This window comes from Convolutriloba macropyga, chromosome 6 (assembly GCF_964194025.1).
Source record: "Convolutriloba macropyga chromosome 6, txConMacr16.3, whole genome shotgun sequence".
Lineage (NCBI taxonomy): Eukaryota > Metazoa > Xenacoelomorpha > Acoela > Convolutidae > Convolutriloba > Convolutriloba macropyga.
In genome coordinates this window covers 12,246,491-12,262,485 of record NC_134473.1, presented here as the reverse complement: position 1 = coordinate 12,262,485, position 15,995 = coordinate 12,246,491, and the positions used below count along the sequence as shown (strand labels likewise).

Below are 15,995 nucleotides of genomic sequence, written 5' to 3'. Positions count from 1 at the left end.
ATTGAGGTATCTTTTGCCCTTTTAAACAGGACAACACCCGCAAGTAAACAAGTACAAACACTTCTTCTTAGTTCTATTAATTTTTCATCAACAAATAATAGGTATAACAGTAGTAACACGATGCAGGAAACTGATTTGCAAAAAATTACCTAAATAGCTCAAATTAAGCTAATAAAGTTTCAATCTTTTAATTTAAAAAACAAAACTGTTCGGAAATGTTGAATAACCGCGGGCGCAATCAATGCTTAAGAAAACATGCTTGTCGATAAATTATGCCGGCATAATTCTCTGATTTTCTAATATAATAGAAAAAACTAGAAATGAAACCAAAGTTAAATGGCTCCCCATTTTTCCAAAATGTCTCCCAATTTCCCAAAAATTATGGGAACAATTATATTTAATCTATATAACAATTACAGAGGAATGGAATTTTGTCGAGCAAAGCAAATGACTCAACGAGCGAGCTCTAAGCTATCTTGATCTAGGTTTTATGCGAGTATTGTTTGAAGATCGATCTCAGATTGCATAATTAAAGTTGAACAGTCCAAATTTCAGGTAATTTTAATTGCACAGCTTACCTTAAATTTTCAGGTAATTTACCTTTGCAGTACACTCATTGTAAAGGCAATTTACCTAAAAATTTAAAGTAAATTGTGCATGTAAAGTTACCTGAAATTTGGACTGTTCAGGTAAATTTCAGGTAAATTGAGCGCGGGGAATACATGCATATTTCAGTTGAAATACCTGCATTTGCAGGTACGTGCAGGTACAGTGCTTGTAGTGTGTCTACACGGTACTAAAATGGTTTTTTTTTATCTTAATGGCTCCTTTAAACAACCCTATGACATAACAGAGATAGTCTGTAAGCAAGATTCAAGTGTAAGTCTGTATGTACAACACTGTAAGCAAGATTTACAGTATTCTAGGAGTAGTCATTGGGAACACAGGTCAAGAAATGGGACTCTAAGGTATGTCAATTTAATAAGAGTAAAATATGTAAATTTAAAAACTAATCTAACTAAATAACACCTCTTGGATGGTGATATCAATACAACTATACAAAAGTTTCGGTCCAATTTTGTATCCATGCCTTTCTCAGTCAAGTACTCTTTTGCAAATTTTTGAAATAATCACGCAATTATGAAATAATTGTGTGCTTAGTGTCAGCGTTCAAAAAAGTTTTTCGTCTGTGATTGTTGAATAGAATGTTGAGATCATAGTTGCATTTATGAGGCAGAGAATTACTCCAAATATACAGGGTGCAACCACCACTCGATTTCCGTCTATTGGAATATCTGAAACAAAAAAACAAAAAAAAATAAATTTAGTCAGTTATTGCAAAGAAATAGCAAAAAATATCTTGCTTGTGCCTTGCTTTGTCATCTTGCTTGTGCCTGACAAAAACTAAGAAAATCTAAACCTCTCAAAGAACTGCTTTGGGATTATACTTTTCACCACTTTTCTGTAGTCAATAATGCTATCATAAGAGTTAAGGTATCAGAGAAAAAAAGGTTAAGGTGACCATACTAAGCGAAAATAATTAAAGATGCCCAAAGTGAATTTTGCAAAAAAAACTCTACATCGTTTTACATTGAATTCATTTTTCGCCGATAAACGGCACATTTAAAGTGTTTTTTTTGCGTTTGTATATTGAGAAACTTCTAATCTAATCGTTACCAATTTCTACTGATGAAAATTGTTTTGCAGAGTTGTTTTTATATTAATTGCTGCCCGTACCTTCCATTCAGTCGGCATAAGAACTGAATCAGAACATTTTCAGAATAATATTAACTTTCAGTACTGATTCAGAAAGTTTTCAGAATAGTTTCTGTATTGATTCTGAAACCTCTCTGAATCAGAGCAAAATTCAGAATCTATGTCGTCTGAATTTCTCTGAATCAGAAGAAAATTCAGAGAGCAATTCTGAATTAGTTCTGAGTCAGAAGAAAATTCAGAATGCATTTCTGAATTAGCTCTGGATCAAAATGAAAATCAGAAACTTTTCACAACACTGCAGGAAAGTACAAAAAATTTTCTTATCGGTTATTTAACAGTTATTCAAAGGCTTTTTTGATTTTTTTTTGTGGAAACATATTAAAACTCAGAAGATTTTGGGTACTTAGAACCGATTTCAATGCAGCTGTACGTATGCTTTGAGTTGTGAGTCTGCAAAAATTTGGTCAGAAAACATTTGATCAGAAAAGTCTATATTTTATTTTTGAAAAGAAGTTGTCTTTATTTAAAGAAGTTGCAATTTTCTCTATAATCAGTTTTAAAATAGGTTTTATTGGTGCTGTGAAATATTAAATTTTTCCGGCATTTTTGGTTTAAAACGAGTTGTATGGGCTATGTGAACTGTGAATCTGCAAAAGATTTGGTCAGAATACGTTTTTTTGAAAAAAGTTGTCTTTATTTGAAGAAGTTGCAATTTTCTCTATAATCAGTTTTAAAATAGGTTTTATTGGTGCTGTGAAATATTAAATTTTTCCGGCATTTTTGGTTTACAACGAGTTGTATTGGCTATGTGAACTGTGAATCTGCAAAAAATTGTTTATTTGAGAAAAAGTTGTCATTATTTAAAGAAGTTGCATTTTGTCTATAATCGTTTTTAGAACATTTTTAGAACTAAACTTTTGTTATTGTAAAATAATTCAATTTTCTCTAGTTGTATGGGTTATTTTAGACATTCTTTGAGCTATCTGATGTTTTTTTTAGTATTGTCTTGTTTTGATGTTTAATTTTGTCTTGTTTTTGTTTTTGAAAACTCTACAAGCTTGGTTTTTTTTAACCATGCTATAACAGTTTTCCTATAGTTAATTTCAGTAACTCCGCCACTGCCGGTCCCCAGCCCGGAATGAAAAAGGAGGAGGGTTTAAACCACACAGAACATACTGGAAAATCTCAAAAAGTCAGTCTTTAACTTGACTTGAGAAAATTTCTGACAACCTATACAAATTTCTTCAATTTCGACAGGTATTGCATGAAATTGTATTTTTTAAGGACCTGAGAGCAAAAGCAATTGTAAAACCTGGCTTGGCTCACGAATATAGTTATGAATTTACCCTAATTCAGCGAAAAATCGGAGTCTGATTCCGAGTCTGATTCAGAGTCTGAATCAGAGTCGGAATCAGAATAATTCAGAGTCTGATTCAGAGTCTGAATCAGAAAAAAATCAGAGTCTGATTCAGAGTCTGATTCAGAGTCTGAATCAGAGTCTGAATCAGAGAATTTCAGTGCCAAATGTGACATGAACAGACACTGAATCGGTACTGAATTGTTTCTGAAAATCTTCCTGATTCAGTACTGAATTACTCTGAAAGTTAGGTACGGGTGCATATCAACATTGTTCAATAAATACATTTTCTATTTTTTTCGCAAGAACTGTCTTGTCAGACGAGGCAAATTGGAAGTAAATTAGAGTAAGCGAACAATAAAATCATTGGTAATTACCGCCCAAAACAAAACTCTATTTTCCATTTTACCTCGAAAATCAGCCAGCCCCTTTTCTTCCCACAATAGGTGTTTCTCTTCATTTTACATCCAATAAAGCTTTAATATGATGGTTATTTAGTAAAACTGTCAACATTGTTTGTTTGATTCGCAATTCACGTGAAAACAAATATTTTTTTCTGAACTGTATCTCCTCTGTAGAACATTGAAAACAGTATAAAATCTGGTCTTGCTGAAATAAGCCGAAGTGAAAGCATAAGTCTTGATAAAATCTAGCCAAAAGTTGTTTTTGATACAAAATCGTCCAGTAGAATTACATTCCTAACCATTACAATCAATACAATACATAGCAATTTATACATTCCAGTGGGTGGCCGCCGTATTGGCCGACAGGGCGTTTAGCCGACAACCAAAAATTGAGAAATTTAACCAACAATTTAAGTAAAATTAGCAATGAAACTTATTCTAAAGCTGTGATTGGCCAATTTAAAACACTTTCATAACCGGACAAATATACCGCAGTTTTTACATCAACTAGTGTAAAGAAGGTCTATCCGTGGTCGGAAGGTATTTAACCGCATCTGGCCATGCCTCACGGGCCATGGCCATGCCTCAGCGGCCCGTGGGACTTGATATGAACCTATCACAACCGAACTACTGATTTATGGACCAATTATGAACTTTTTTTACCAATTATGAAAAAAACTGTCGGCTAAATTTCTCATTTTTTCCTTGTCGGCTAAACGTCCTGTTGGCCAATTTTCCTAGCACCATTCCAGTGCAATAAAGAAATCCCTATATCATTTCTACGCAGACCACTGTTCCTGTCTAGGTGGTCTCTCGTGCATGCACTATGGGATGTAATCGGAAACAGCAGGCCGCTTATCTCGTCAAAGTCACAACGCACGCCAAGCGCGCCCACTGGCCTACTAAGGAGAACTTTAAATAAGACAATTTCAGACTTGTTCGGCTTGTTTAGCCTAACTTTCAAAGTTGGGCTTGCTGGTCTATAGACTTGTTTGACTTTCAACACAGCGCAAAACGTTAAAAGATGTTAACATAACCAACTAAAACTTTGAAAACATAACAAAACCTACTAATGTAGAAGGAATTAATCTCAAAAGTTTAGAGATACATTCGTCCAACAATAGTTGGTGATGTTGAATTTTCAACGTTTTCAAGAATGATATTGGCTCAATTCTATTGTATTCTGATTACCCATAAAAAAGCATGTAGCGGGGTACTGTTTCTCGATGTCAAGTGGTACAATTAAAGCTTAAATAGGCCACTTGTTTGATTAAATTTGAAAAAAATGAAGTCAATTTTTGCACTATTATAATTTTTCTCTCGACATTAAACTTGCACCAATTGAGTTGAACTGCCTCAAAATGAGAAATGAATTAAAACGCAATTCGGAGCAGCATAAAATATTTTTGTCCAAAATTAACGAGATTTTCTCGAAACCTACTTTTTAGGGTTGACATTTGCGTCTAAGAGATTACTAGGTATGACCATTTTATATTATTACATTTTTTAAATGCAAAAACTCTTACGAGATTTTTAGCACAAGATTACCCAGAATGAACTCGTTCGCGCGCAACAGGTGTGGGCCAGAGTGACCTGTGTCACGGACAGAAAAGAACAAAATTGGAGGTATGGACCTCTGGCAAAAGGCGCGATCAAAAGTTTGTCCAGAATATGAGCTAGGTCAAACCGGACCCCGTTGACCGCAACTCAACTTCATCTGGCCCACCCCTGTCTACTAATGAAAAGCCAATTCTAAAAGTATTGCTAATGAAAATAAAACCAGAAAATGTGCCCAAAAAATTTTTGAGTGTGCCCTTAATTTATCTTTTTAACTGAATAAATAAACTTAGACAGCTTTGCATAAAAACGTCTTGATCTACTTTGATTCATAACCGTTTATTGAGGGGACCGGCAGTTGCCATCAGCTGGACTCCTTGGTTCTGATCAAACCCAACAGATTTTCAGATGGAGTTTTGCTCAGAATGCTGCTATATTGTTGACTCTTACCGGAGACAAAAAATGTCAGTAGAAAAACAAAAAAAAACTTGAAAAAAGATTCGCCCGACTTGGCCTCTGGTCAGACTAGTGTGCGCTTGAAACTGCCTCTGATTAGACCGTCCCAGACCAAAGTGACCTCTGATCAGACCGCCCCAGACCAAACTGACCTCTGATCAGGCAAGTTCCAGACCATTGTCCAGACAAAAGTGCGCTCGAAGCCTTCTCCAGACCATGTAATTCGAGCGCACCGAGAACATGTGTGCGCTCGAAGATTGTCTGATCAGAGCTCATTTCGGTCTGGCCACCTCGACCTGGGGTATCATCCTGGGTAAGAAAAGAATTTCGTTCTTGTAAGAAAATGAAACAGACCCGGTTGATCTGGTCCATGTCTAACCTTTCTCTCCGTTGTGGTATGCCTTAGCAGCGAATACAGCCCCAATGGTTGTGTTAACTAGAGCTACAGTAGCCATTAGAGCTGTGAAGATGAGCAGGTTCTTAGGAGTGTTCTTGTACTTCGAGGACATTCGGTTGTGGAGTAGCATGAACAGCATTATGCATGCTGGTGAGAGATCTATAAAAGGGCATATAGATCCTGAAGTTCTGAGAACAAGACAAGCTCAGCGGGTTTCATGGATATTTCCCATCCTGCCCTCCACGAAATTCGAGCCCCTCATGGTATGTTTATGGTATGTTTATCATCATTGGGAAGGGGGTGTATATGTCATATGATCACTAAGCTGCGGGTGGTTTGGAGCTATAATGGGAAAGACACGATTTCATTCCTTGATGCCATTGGGCTTTTAGAGAGCTAGATTAAGACGAAAACATAGGACCTCAATTTTTTTTAGTTTAGATAATGCTGGAGCTTAAGATTGAAAGTTTGAAACTAGAATTAACAACGAACCCTAAACTATTGATATCACTCACTAACTGTAGCCCCCGAGAAAGTTACACATTATGCATATATCTATTATGACCCCCAAGCACAAGTGCTATTTTATTTACACAAAATTGCAACTGGAGGCATACAAAACACGGGGTGTGGGGGGAGGGGGGAGGGGAGGGGGGGGGGGGGGGGGTGAGTCTAGCAATAGATTAGATCCCAATTTTACATGATTCTCTTGAGTTGGACATCTTAGTTTTCCTGGTAATTTAATTAAGATTTCGTGTAATCTTTAATGTTAAATCATATGATTTTTCATTTGAGGCACGAGAAGATACGAGTTTTATGCAATTTCACAGGAGATTTTGGCTTATGAACACATGAGATTTTCGAAAGGTATTGTGATATCTCATGAGATCCCATGAGATCTCAATGTCCGAAAGGGCAAATCTCGAAAAATTTGGCGTTTTGTTGAAATGAGTGGCAATACATCGTAACCATTTTTAATTCTGCGATGCCATCTTCCTCGTTGAAAGACCATTTTGACTTTTTTGATCATGTAATTGGCCAAAAACTTTATTGTCCAAAATTTATCTTAAGTTACTCGAGACCAAATTCAAAGACTCAATAATTTATGTGAAGAGTGAAAAAGGCGATGACAAAACTGCCAATTGTCTTCGTGTTTCACAAGTAGTATCGGGACGGACAATTATTATTTTGACTATTTAATCACAAACTCGGGCTTTCTTTCATTTTAGTCTAATAAACACCCTCTTAGTTATTAGAGTCTGCAGGTGGATGTGAGCTACTCATCGGAAACTAGTTTCGGATAAATCCAAACTTGAAGAAAAATTGAACGAAATTTGCTAACTGTAATAGTTTCCGTAAACAATTATGGGTCTTTCCCATTATAGCCCCCATGAAATTATAGCCCCCCATTATGGTATAGTTACCATTTTGGGGGGGGGGTATAGGTTATCTGACCACTAAGCTGGGGGGGGGGGTGGGGGGCTATAATGGGAAAGACCCACAATTATGACCTTAATCTGAAGATGGTCGTAGAAAATACTAACAAAATTGAATGAAAAAATAAAATAAATCTCTGTAAAAATCACTAAGGAACTCAAAAAATTACACAAAAAACCACGTGAAATGTCATTTTGACATGTTCTCCTTTTTCCCGACAAGTCCTCTGCCTTTCCTCTATCCTCTTTTTTTGGAGAATCTCATACGGGAAAGGTTTTAGAGTGATGAAAACAAAGAGTAGTACAAGGAGAACTTACTTGCCACCAGGGTGATGGTTCCCAGAGCTGTATACCCACCCCCCAAAGCCACGGAGCCCAAAATAATTGACAGCAAGGCAAACGAACAATTAACACCCACTGAAATCTCAAAGTTGTACTCTTTCACTTTCTCCATTTTAATATTGCTTCGAGGTCAAAAAACAATTAAAATCAAAGTTTTTTGTTCAAGTTGTCTTGAATTTTGGTCAAAATTTAACTTGTTTTATGAAGCACTCGTAGCATTTGATGTCAGTTTGACTGAACCAAAAATGATTTCTGAGTGTGTTATATTTTCATGTTCTTGTTGATTGAAAGTTAAAGCGTACAAAAACATACTATACCATGTATATGTGAGATTTTTCAGTATGCGTGAATAAGTCAATTTTAATTAACTGCGATTGATCTTTGAAGTGTGCCGCCTGACCATTAATTAGTCATAAATCATAAAAGCAAAAAAGTGTGCCGAAAATTACCAAAAAAGTCGTACAAAAAAATTGAGAATGAGAATCAATTTGTCAGCATAAAATAAAAACACATACCTCAGTTAAACGAACAAAATTGCCATTTTAGATCAAAAACTCAAAATTTTAGCAAAGTTTATCCGACTCAAGCAAAGTTTTCCTATGGTTAAAAGCATTTTCCCTCTCCACAATAGAGAATAAAAATAAAGAAATATCTACGTATAGAAATGAAAAAACGTAAGCCCCTTGTTTCAGTACTTCTTCTGAAGCAAAAAATATGGAAAACTAACTTCTTAGTGAGTAGACAAAATCTCATTTAGTTACTCACCCACGGCAATTAATTTAAATTATTCCAAGTTAAAACTGTACCTTGCCTGCACACAAATTGCGCATAGATCTTGCGTGCTGTCAAGAGCCCAGGGAATCGAGAAAAACTTGATGATTCAAAAGATGATTCATAAAACCTTAACTTCAATTGTAAGAGAATGTAGATAAGGATTCAATTACATTGTTCTAGACAGTTTGTTAAGTTTTTTATATCAGTTTTAAGTTGCGGGAACAACCAACTCGTTTTGGTTGCGATAAGGACAAAAATCAATGTTTTTTCAAGTTTTACTTCTGACTTGATTGTTGCACGACATGCTCCAGGGGAAAGAGGAGGCCAACTAACACATCACAGACGTTTGACCAGATCGTCGAAGGGGGTGTAACCCAAGTTGCCTAGAAAACCGTTTCGAAAAAGGTCAAGAAAAAAATTGGGCTGATAAGCCAAAACGCGTGCGAGCGTGGAGACCGGGCGAACGTACGTGCCGTAAGCCGTTTTCACCTTCACCACACGGTGTTGTCCATCTCGTCCAGGGTAGACTTCGAGAACACGTCCAAGGGGCCAAATTCCACGTGGAGTCATATCTTTCAGAATCCAGACAATGTCGTTGACTCTCAGTGGTGTTTGACCACTATCGCTCCATTTGGACCTCTTTAACAGTGTCGGAAGATACTCCTTGACGAGTCGTTTCCAGAAATGGTTCACCATTTGCTGCATATTCTTCCAAGACTTGAAACTGGCGGGTTCTTGGCTGTCGAACTTTCCTGGTGGGAGAGAATTGAACGGTCTGTTAATCAGAAAATGGTTTGGCGTGAGAGGCATTTCATTTTCCGGAAGGTCAGCGACAATCGTTAGTGGTCTAGAGTTCAATATAGCTTCGGTCTCGACCAGAATTGTCCTGAACACATCAAGCGACAATCTTCTGGAGCCTAGAATGATCAAAAGAGTGCGCTTCGCGGTCTGGATCAAGCGCTCCCAAATACCGCCAAAATGAGGTCCATAGGGAGGATTGAACTTCCAGGTTGTGTTCGTTGCTGCCATTGCTTTGTAGACTTTGTCGTTGTCGAGACGTTTCACAGATCTTTTTAGTTCCTCAGATGCACCAATAAATGTCTTGCCATTGTCACTAAGCATTGTTGTTGGCTGACATCTGCGGCTTACAAAACGTCGATAAGCGTTTAGAAAAGTGTGAGTGTTGAGATCGGGACAAGCTTCTAGATGGACACACCTAGTAACCAGGAAAGTGAAGATGAGGCCGTAGTGTTTTTCAATCTGTCTTTTGGCATCTTCTATATAAAAGGGTCCAAAAAAGTCGACTCCGCTGTTCGCGAAAGGATACTGAGTAGAGTCTGTCGGAAAACGGCATCAGGAAGGGGAGCCATGACAGGTTGAATGTTTTGAGCGGCAAATCGTCTGCAGAGAAAACATCGGTACTTTATACTCAAAAGTGTTTTCCTGAGGCCAATGATGTGGTATCTTTGCTGCACAAAAGCTTTCACTGGCTCTGTTCCTTGGTGAACGCAAATGTTGTGTGCATGCTCTATATAGAGTCTCGCTATCTTGTCTTTTGCGTGCAGTATAATCGGAAATTTCTCGACTTCGAGGTTATCTGGCGCAAATTGCAATCTTCCGCATGATCGAAGCATTGGATTGTTGAGAAGAAGAAATTTTGCTGCGACATTTTGATCAGCCGATTTCTTGCAAGAATGACGTCATCTGTCATATACTGCTGATCTTTAGGCCTTTGTTTTCTAATCCGAAAGACCAAATTGAAGACTGTTGCTAAAGTCAGGAGCAACTTGTTCCAAGTTGAGAACCGTGTCGGGTCGATTATTTGCTCCGACAAATTGCGTGAAATTTCATGCGTTGCTAGCACATGCTTTGGAGAGTTTTCAGGAGCACTGAGCTGTCTTGTGGAGGGAAATGCTGGCGCTGTTAGCCACTTGGCTGGTATTTCGTCTGGATTGAGACCACGGGTCCCGTGGTCAGCTGGATTTTCTTTGGTGGTAACGTGTTTCCATTGGTAAGCATCAGTTGATGCAAGGATTTCTTTGAGGCGATTCGCAACAAAAAGAGGTTGTTTCTTGGTTGGGGATAACCAGTCAAGTACTACTTGACTATCTGTCCAGAGTGTAGAACGAGTAATGTGAAATGATGACTCTTTCATGATGGTTGAAAGGATGCGCACTCCGATGACTGCGGCTTCCAACTCTAATTTGGGTATGCTGATTTGTTTAATGGGAGCAACTTTGCATTTGCCTATTAAATAACAAGTTTCAACATCAGTGGCTAAGTTAGGAACTGTTTTCAAGTATGCAACGGCTGCAACCGCTACAGCTGAGGCGTCGACAAATACGTGGATTTCATTTTCACTTTCTGGTGAATGGCAACTCTTATTGAGAGTTCTGTTCAATGTCACTTCTGGTGAAGAAAAGTAAAAGTCCAAACTCTTTTGAAGTGGTTTAACTACTTGAGGGGCAATTTGTTCATCCCATTTTTCCCCAAGTTTCCACAGTTCTTGAAGAACTATTTTGAAACGGATCGTTGATGGCGAAATTATCCAAATTGGGTCGAAGATCGAGGAGACAAGACTAAAAGATCTTACGTTGAGTGTACGCTAACGCATCTTTTGGGAAATCAGCGAGAGGTTTCATAAGAAAACAGTCTTTCTCAAGATTCCATTTAACACCAAGAACTCGAACAATATCTGTCTGCTTGTCTTTGTCATCTGGAGGGATTTGGTTTAGGACTATAGAGCTGTTTGAAACAAATTTTGTGAGTCGAAACCCACCTGTTTTTAGACAATGTTTTGTTTCAAGAACTGCATTACAAGCGTCTTTTTTCTGTTGCATGTGATTGGATGTAGTCATCCATGTAAAAGTGCTTTCTGACAGCTTTGAGTGCTTCTGGGAACTGTTGACTTTTCTCTTTGACACAATGGTTAAGAACGTATATTGCGCACGAAGGCGAGCAATTTGTTCCAAAGATGAGTCTGGTAAATTGGTACTGTTGTATCTGATTGTCTGCTAACCAGAGAAATCGAAGAGCAGATTGATCAAACTGATGGATGGCGATTTGCATAAACATGCCTTCGATGTCCGCAAGGACCGCCACGGGATGTTCTCGAAATCTCATAAGGACACCTAAAAGGTTATTAAGGAGATCTGGTCCAGTAAGAAGGTTTGAATTAAGCAATTGGCCGCGGAATTTTGATGCGGCATTTGCAACTCGGCGGACTTTTCCGGGCTTATTGATATTTTCCACAGGATGGTGTGGCAGGTACCAAATTCTGTCTGGTTGAGGATCTTGCATTTCCACCGGTTTGACATAGTTTTTCTCGAGGTCTGTCAAGAGAGTCTTATTGTATTTTTCTTGCAACGAAGGTTTACGCTGAAGGCGTGTGTTGAGGCTTTTGACTTGGTTCAGTGCAGAATAGAAGTTTTTTTCCAACTTTATTTCTGATTTCCAGGGCAGTTTGATTTCATATCTCTCACCATTGTGATTGATGGAGTTCTTCAAAATATCAAGAAACTGTTCTTCTTGCTTTGTGTAAACTTGTTCACGGTCCTTCTGAATGCCATCTGCTTCAATACTCCAGAACTGTTGAACAAGTTCGTCAAGTCCGGGTTCATCTGTTCTGTTTCTTGAGACATTGAAAATAAATTTCTTCTGCTGACTTGGGGGCTGTTGAGTGGTGGCTGAGATACAATTCTCATATTCACCAGCGAGGGTCCAACCAAGTTTAGTTTTCACACCAAACGGTTGATTTTGATTGCCAGGTATAACATGTGTAGGGTAGGTGAATGCGAATGCGTTAACACCGAGGAGGGCGCCGATTTTGCCATCGGCAATATTTGGGAAATGTATGTGGCGCAAACTGTTGAAGGCATCACAAATTTGATTAAGTTCAAAAATTTTTGCAGCTGCGACGTTCAGAGACGGGGTGCTGAACGTCCGAGAGAGTTCAAACGATATTTCATTTGACTTATATGGAGTTATTGTGACTGGCTCAACAATTTCTGAGAGGGACATGCTGTTCTCTGTATTGAGAAATTGTAGTGGTACTGACTGTTGAGTTTCACGGGGAAGCTCAAGAAATTCAGCTATGGCGTCCAATTCAAAGCTGAATTGGCTACCGGGATCTATGAGGGCGTAGGTATCGAATGCTTTATTCCCCTTGAGGTGTGAAGAAGGAATAAGCTGCAATTGGTCATACCAATTCTTCGGTGTTTCTGAGCATTGGTTAATGCTGAACGATTGGTTAATTGCATTGCCGTTTAAATTACGTCGTTGCACGTTTTGCTGGCTTTGGTTGTTGAAAATTTGGCCATAACGGCTGTTGGGGGCTTTGTTTGTTCGACTTTTCTGTTGAGAAGATGTATTTGGATTTTGACTTGAATCGTTACTACTAGAATAAGCTGTTGGATTGCTACCAGAAACAACTTCAGTAGAAAAGGCTGCTGCAGGGCGTTTGATTTGCTTGGCAGGATCATGAAGAGTTGTATGGTGGAATCCACTGCAAACCTGACATCGTTTTTGCGATGGGCACGATTGTTTGTGGTGTTTGTTGCTCAAGCAGTTTGTACACAAATTGCTTTGGCTGACAAGGTTGTATCGATCACCTGGTGAGCACAACTGATACTCAGGGCAAGTGGCAATGCTGTGTTCTTGTTTGCACTTCTCGCAAGATCGTTTTGTGTTGAAGAGTTGTGTGGTGGATCATGAAGAGTTGTGTGGATCATGAAGAGTTGTGTGGTGGAATCCACTGCAAACCTGACATCGTTTTTGCGATGGGCACGATTGTTTGTGGTGTTTGTTGCTCAAGCAGTTTGTACACAAATTGCTTTGGCTGACAAGGTTGTATCGATCACCTGGTGAGCACAACTGATACTCAGGGCAAGTGGCAATGCTGTGTTCTTGTTTGCACTTCTCGCAAGATCGTTTTGTGTTAAAAGTTTTATTCGGAACGTTTTGCGAAGTTGACGGTTGTTTTTGCTGAGACGCAAAGTTCCAATGTTTTCTACTGTTTTCCACTGATGCGTTGTTGACTGACAATGGGAGGTTGCTTTTGTATGGCTTGGTTTGTAGGTTGTTCAAGTTGACAAACTTTGAGGCTTGAGAACTGATGGTTCTTTGATTGCTTTCTCGACTCACTTTGTCGTAGACTTGAGCTTGGAGCTCTAACCATTGTTGAAAATCGACGAGAGTCGGGTCTGAGCTGAGCTCGGTAGGACAATGTTCAGTCCATTTCAGAACCAAATGATGTGGTGTTTTCTCTTTGGCTTTCTTAATGAGTGTTGTAGACTGGAGGTCTGCTGTAAATCCAAGGTATTGGAAGGCTTGCACAAGTCTTTTCAAAAATGACGAAAAGGCAATGAAGCTTTGCTTGTTTTGGAAGTTCATTTGCCAGTTTTCGAGCTGGTTAATGAACGTATTCACAATTATCGTACGATCACCGAAATGTCGAATTATTTCATTCAGTGCTGTCTGATAATAAGATGGATCGCAGGAATAAACATGGATCAAGTCCTTTGCTTTCCCAATTACAGAATTCTGCAAGTAGGTTATACGATGCGTGTCTGTAATGGAAGGGTCGTTGTGAATCATCGTGTTGAAGTTATTGATCCACTCGTGAAAGTGGATAGGGTCACCATTGAAATTCTGAAGTTTCAAAGGTGGCAATTTGATTGAATGTTTGAAATCAACATTTCTTTTTTCCTGTGTTACATTTGGGTTCGAGTATACTGAGCTTATGTGTTGATTGACAGTGGGAAGTAAACTCTGGTTAATTGAAGGCTGGCTTAACTGATTTTGTCCGACAGGATTTAGTGGTTGATTAATGCACATTGGGGCATGGATCGTGGAAGTTACTGGAGCTTGAAAGTTCGATGGAGCTTGTGAGCCATGAATAAACTGGTTGTTACACAACTGACTGGAATGTGTCACACATTGTTTAACTGGGGAAGTGCTGGCAATTCCATGTTGACTGTTAACAGGTTGTGGAAATTGCACAGGAGCCGCAATTCCGTTTGATTGTGGAGCTACCTGGTTTGGCAGAAAATTAGGAGCTGCAGGATTTAAGACGGTATTTTGATGCTGTTGTTCCATCAGGGGCACAGTAATTGGAGGGAAACCTGCGGATTGTACCCCAGTTATAGGATTAATACAATGATTGGATTGTAGGCAACTGTTTTCTGTGACTATTTTATCAGTTCTACTTGGGAGATGCGAGGTTCTGTTTGCCACTGTGGGTAAGCAGGGGAGTTTTTGCAGATCACAGTTCAACAGTTGACTATCGAGGTATCCACTTGTTCCTATTTGAATTTGAGAAGGTCCAAAATCCTGCTGCAGATTGGGAAAATTATGGTATAGAGGATTTCTGTTGGCAGTTGAATCCTGATTATTGCTTTGATTTGGCAAGTTTAAATTAAAGGTTTTCTCCAATACCGAGTTTTGGGCAAATAGACCATCTGCCTGTAATTGAATTGTTGGATCTGCCAAATTGAAGGGGTTTGAAAGTGAGTGATTACCTGAAAGGTTCAAATTTTGGAATGGAGGCAAAAGGTTCTGCGACGTGTCAAAGTTGTCACTCAAGCTGATTTGAGCTGTTTCAATATCGCAGACATCTCTATTTACCAGGTTGGAGGCAATTTCGAGTTTCCCTGATCTTGTTGGAGAAGTGAAATCTTGGCTGGTATCTTTGTCAAAGCAGGGAAAAGGATTCGGAGCGTTTGTTTGGTTTTCAAGGTTATTTTTCGATTTTAGAAGACTTTTATGAACTTCCTTTTTAGGATTTCTTTGGTGGGCTTCATGCACATGCTGAATTTGAAGTCCTGGTTCATTAGATGTTTGTAGAAACATTGATGGTTGTCTTGGCCGTGGTGGTATTGGGGGCGGCTGATTGAAGAGGTTACTGCTGGTCTGCTTTTCTTCTATATCGCGTTGATGCTGGATTCGTTCCTTGTCGTCACTGGGCGCAGGTGTTGAGTGCCGAGACAGGTTTCATCTGCTGGAGATCATGCTGACATCATCTCTAATGCGACTGGAAGACTGACTGAGCTGGCCATCGTCGTCCAACAGATCGACTCGCAGTTCCAGTTCATTGAGGCGAGTTATTAGTGCCGTTTGCCTATTCAATATAGATGATGCAGTGCTTTGATGTGGCTGCTGTCTCATCACTTCCTCTGAGAGTTTCTTCAGCTCTGTTTCCTGGCCTTTGATTTTGTTGATCATCAAAGACAATGATCGGAAACTCTTTTTCTGCTCCACAGTTTTCTCAAGGAGATCGAGCAGTTTTTTCATTGACATTTCTGTCGCTTTGAACATATTGATGGCAAACTGACATTCAGCGCTGTTCTGCTTCGACATATTGGTGGCTGCTGCTCTGTTGTAGCTGATTGTTGATGATGTTGGTGAGTAAGCTCGTTACTGAAGGTGAAAAACGGCTTTGAGAACCGGAGCGACGCAAATTTTTTGATGTGAAAAAAGGTTGTCTAAGGTTTGAATGCTAATGATCCTAGTTTTTTCCTGTTCAAAAGACCAGCGACGCAACTTTTCTCAAAAATGAT

General features: G+C 39.0%; 1 protein-coding gene across 1 annotated transcript; it reads right to left on the bottom strand.

Annotated features, from left to right (window-relative positions):
- Positions 1-956: 956 nt before the first annotated feature.
- On the bottom strand, positions 957-7,935 carry LOC142340782 (uncharacterized). Its single transcript, XM_075391489.1, has 3 exons — positions 7,642-7,935; positions 5,870-6,046; positions 957-1,295 (listed from the first exon to the last, which is right to left on the bottom strand). The coding sequence occupies exons 1-3, from the start codon at positions 7,775-7,777 to the stop codon at positions 1,171-1,173; spliced, it is 438 nt and encodes a 145-aa protein (XP_075247604.1). The 5' UTR covers positions 7,778-7,935; the 3' UTR covers positions 957-1,170.
- Positions 7,936-15,995: the final 8,060 nt, after the last annotated feature.

Excerpts from the sequence above, each read along its gene's own strand:
- LOC142340782 (XM_075391489.1), bottom strand. The coding sequence starts at position 7,777 with ATGGAGAAAGTGAAAGAGTACAACTTTGAGATTTCAGTGGGTGTTAAT. Across the intron at positions 6,047-7,641 it reads AACCATCACCCTGGTGGCAA|ATCTCTCACCAGCATGCATA; the intron begins GTAAGTTCTCCT and ends GCCCTTTTATAG. Across the intron at positions 1,296-5,869 it reads ATACCACAACGGAGAGAAAG|ATATTCCAATAGACGGAAAT; the intron begins GTTAGACATGGA and ends TTTTTGTTTCAG.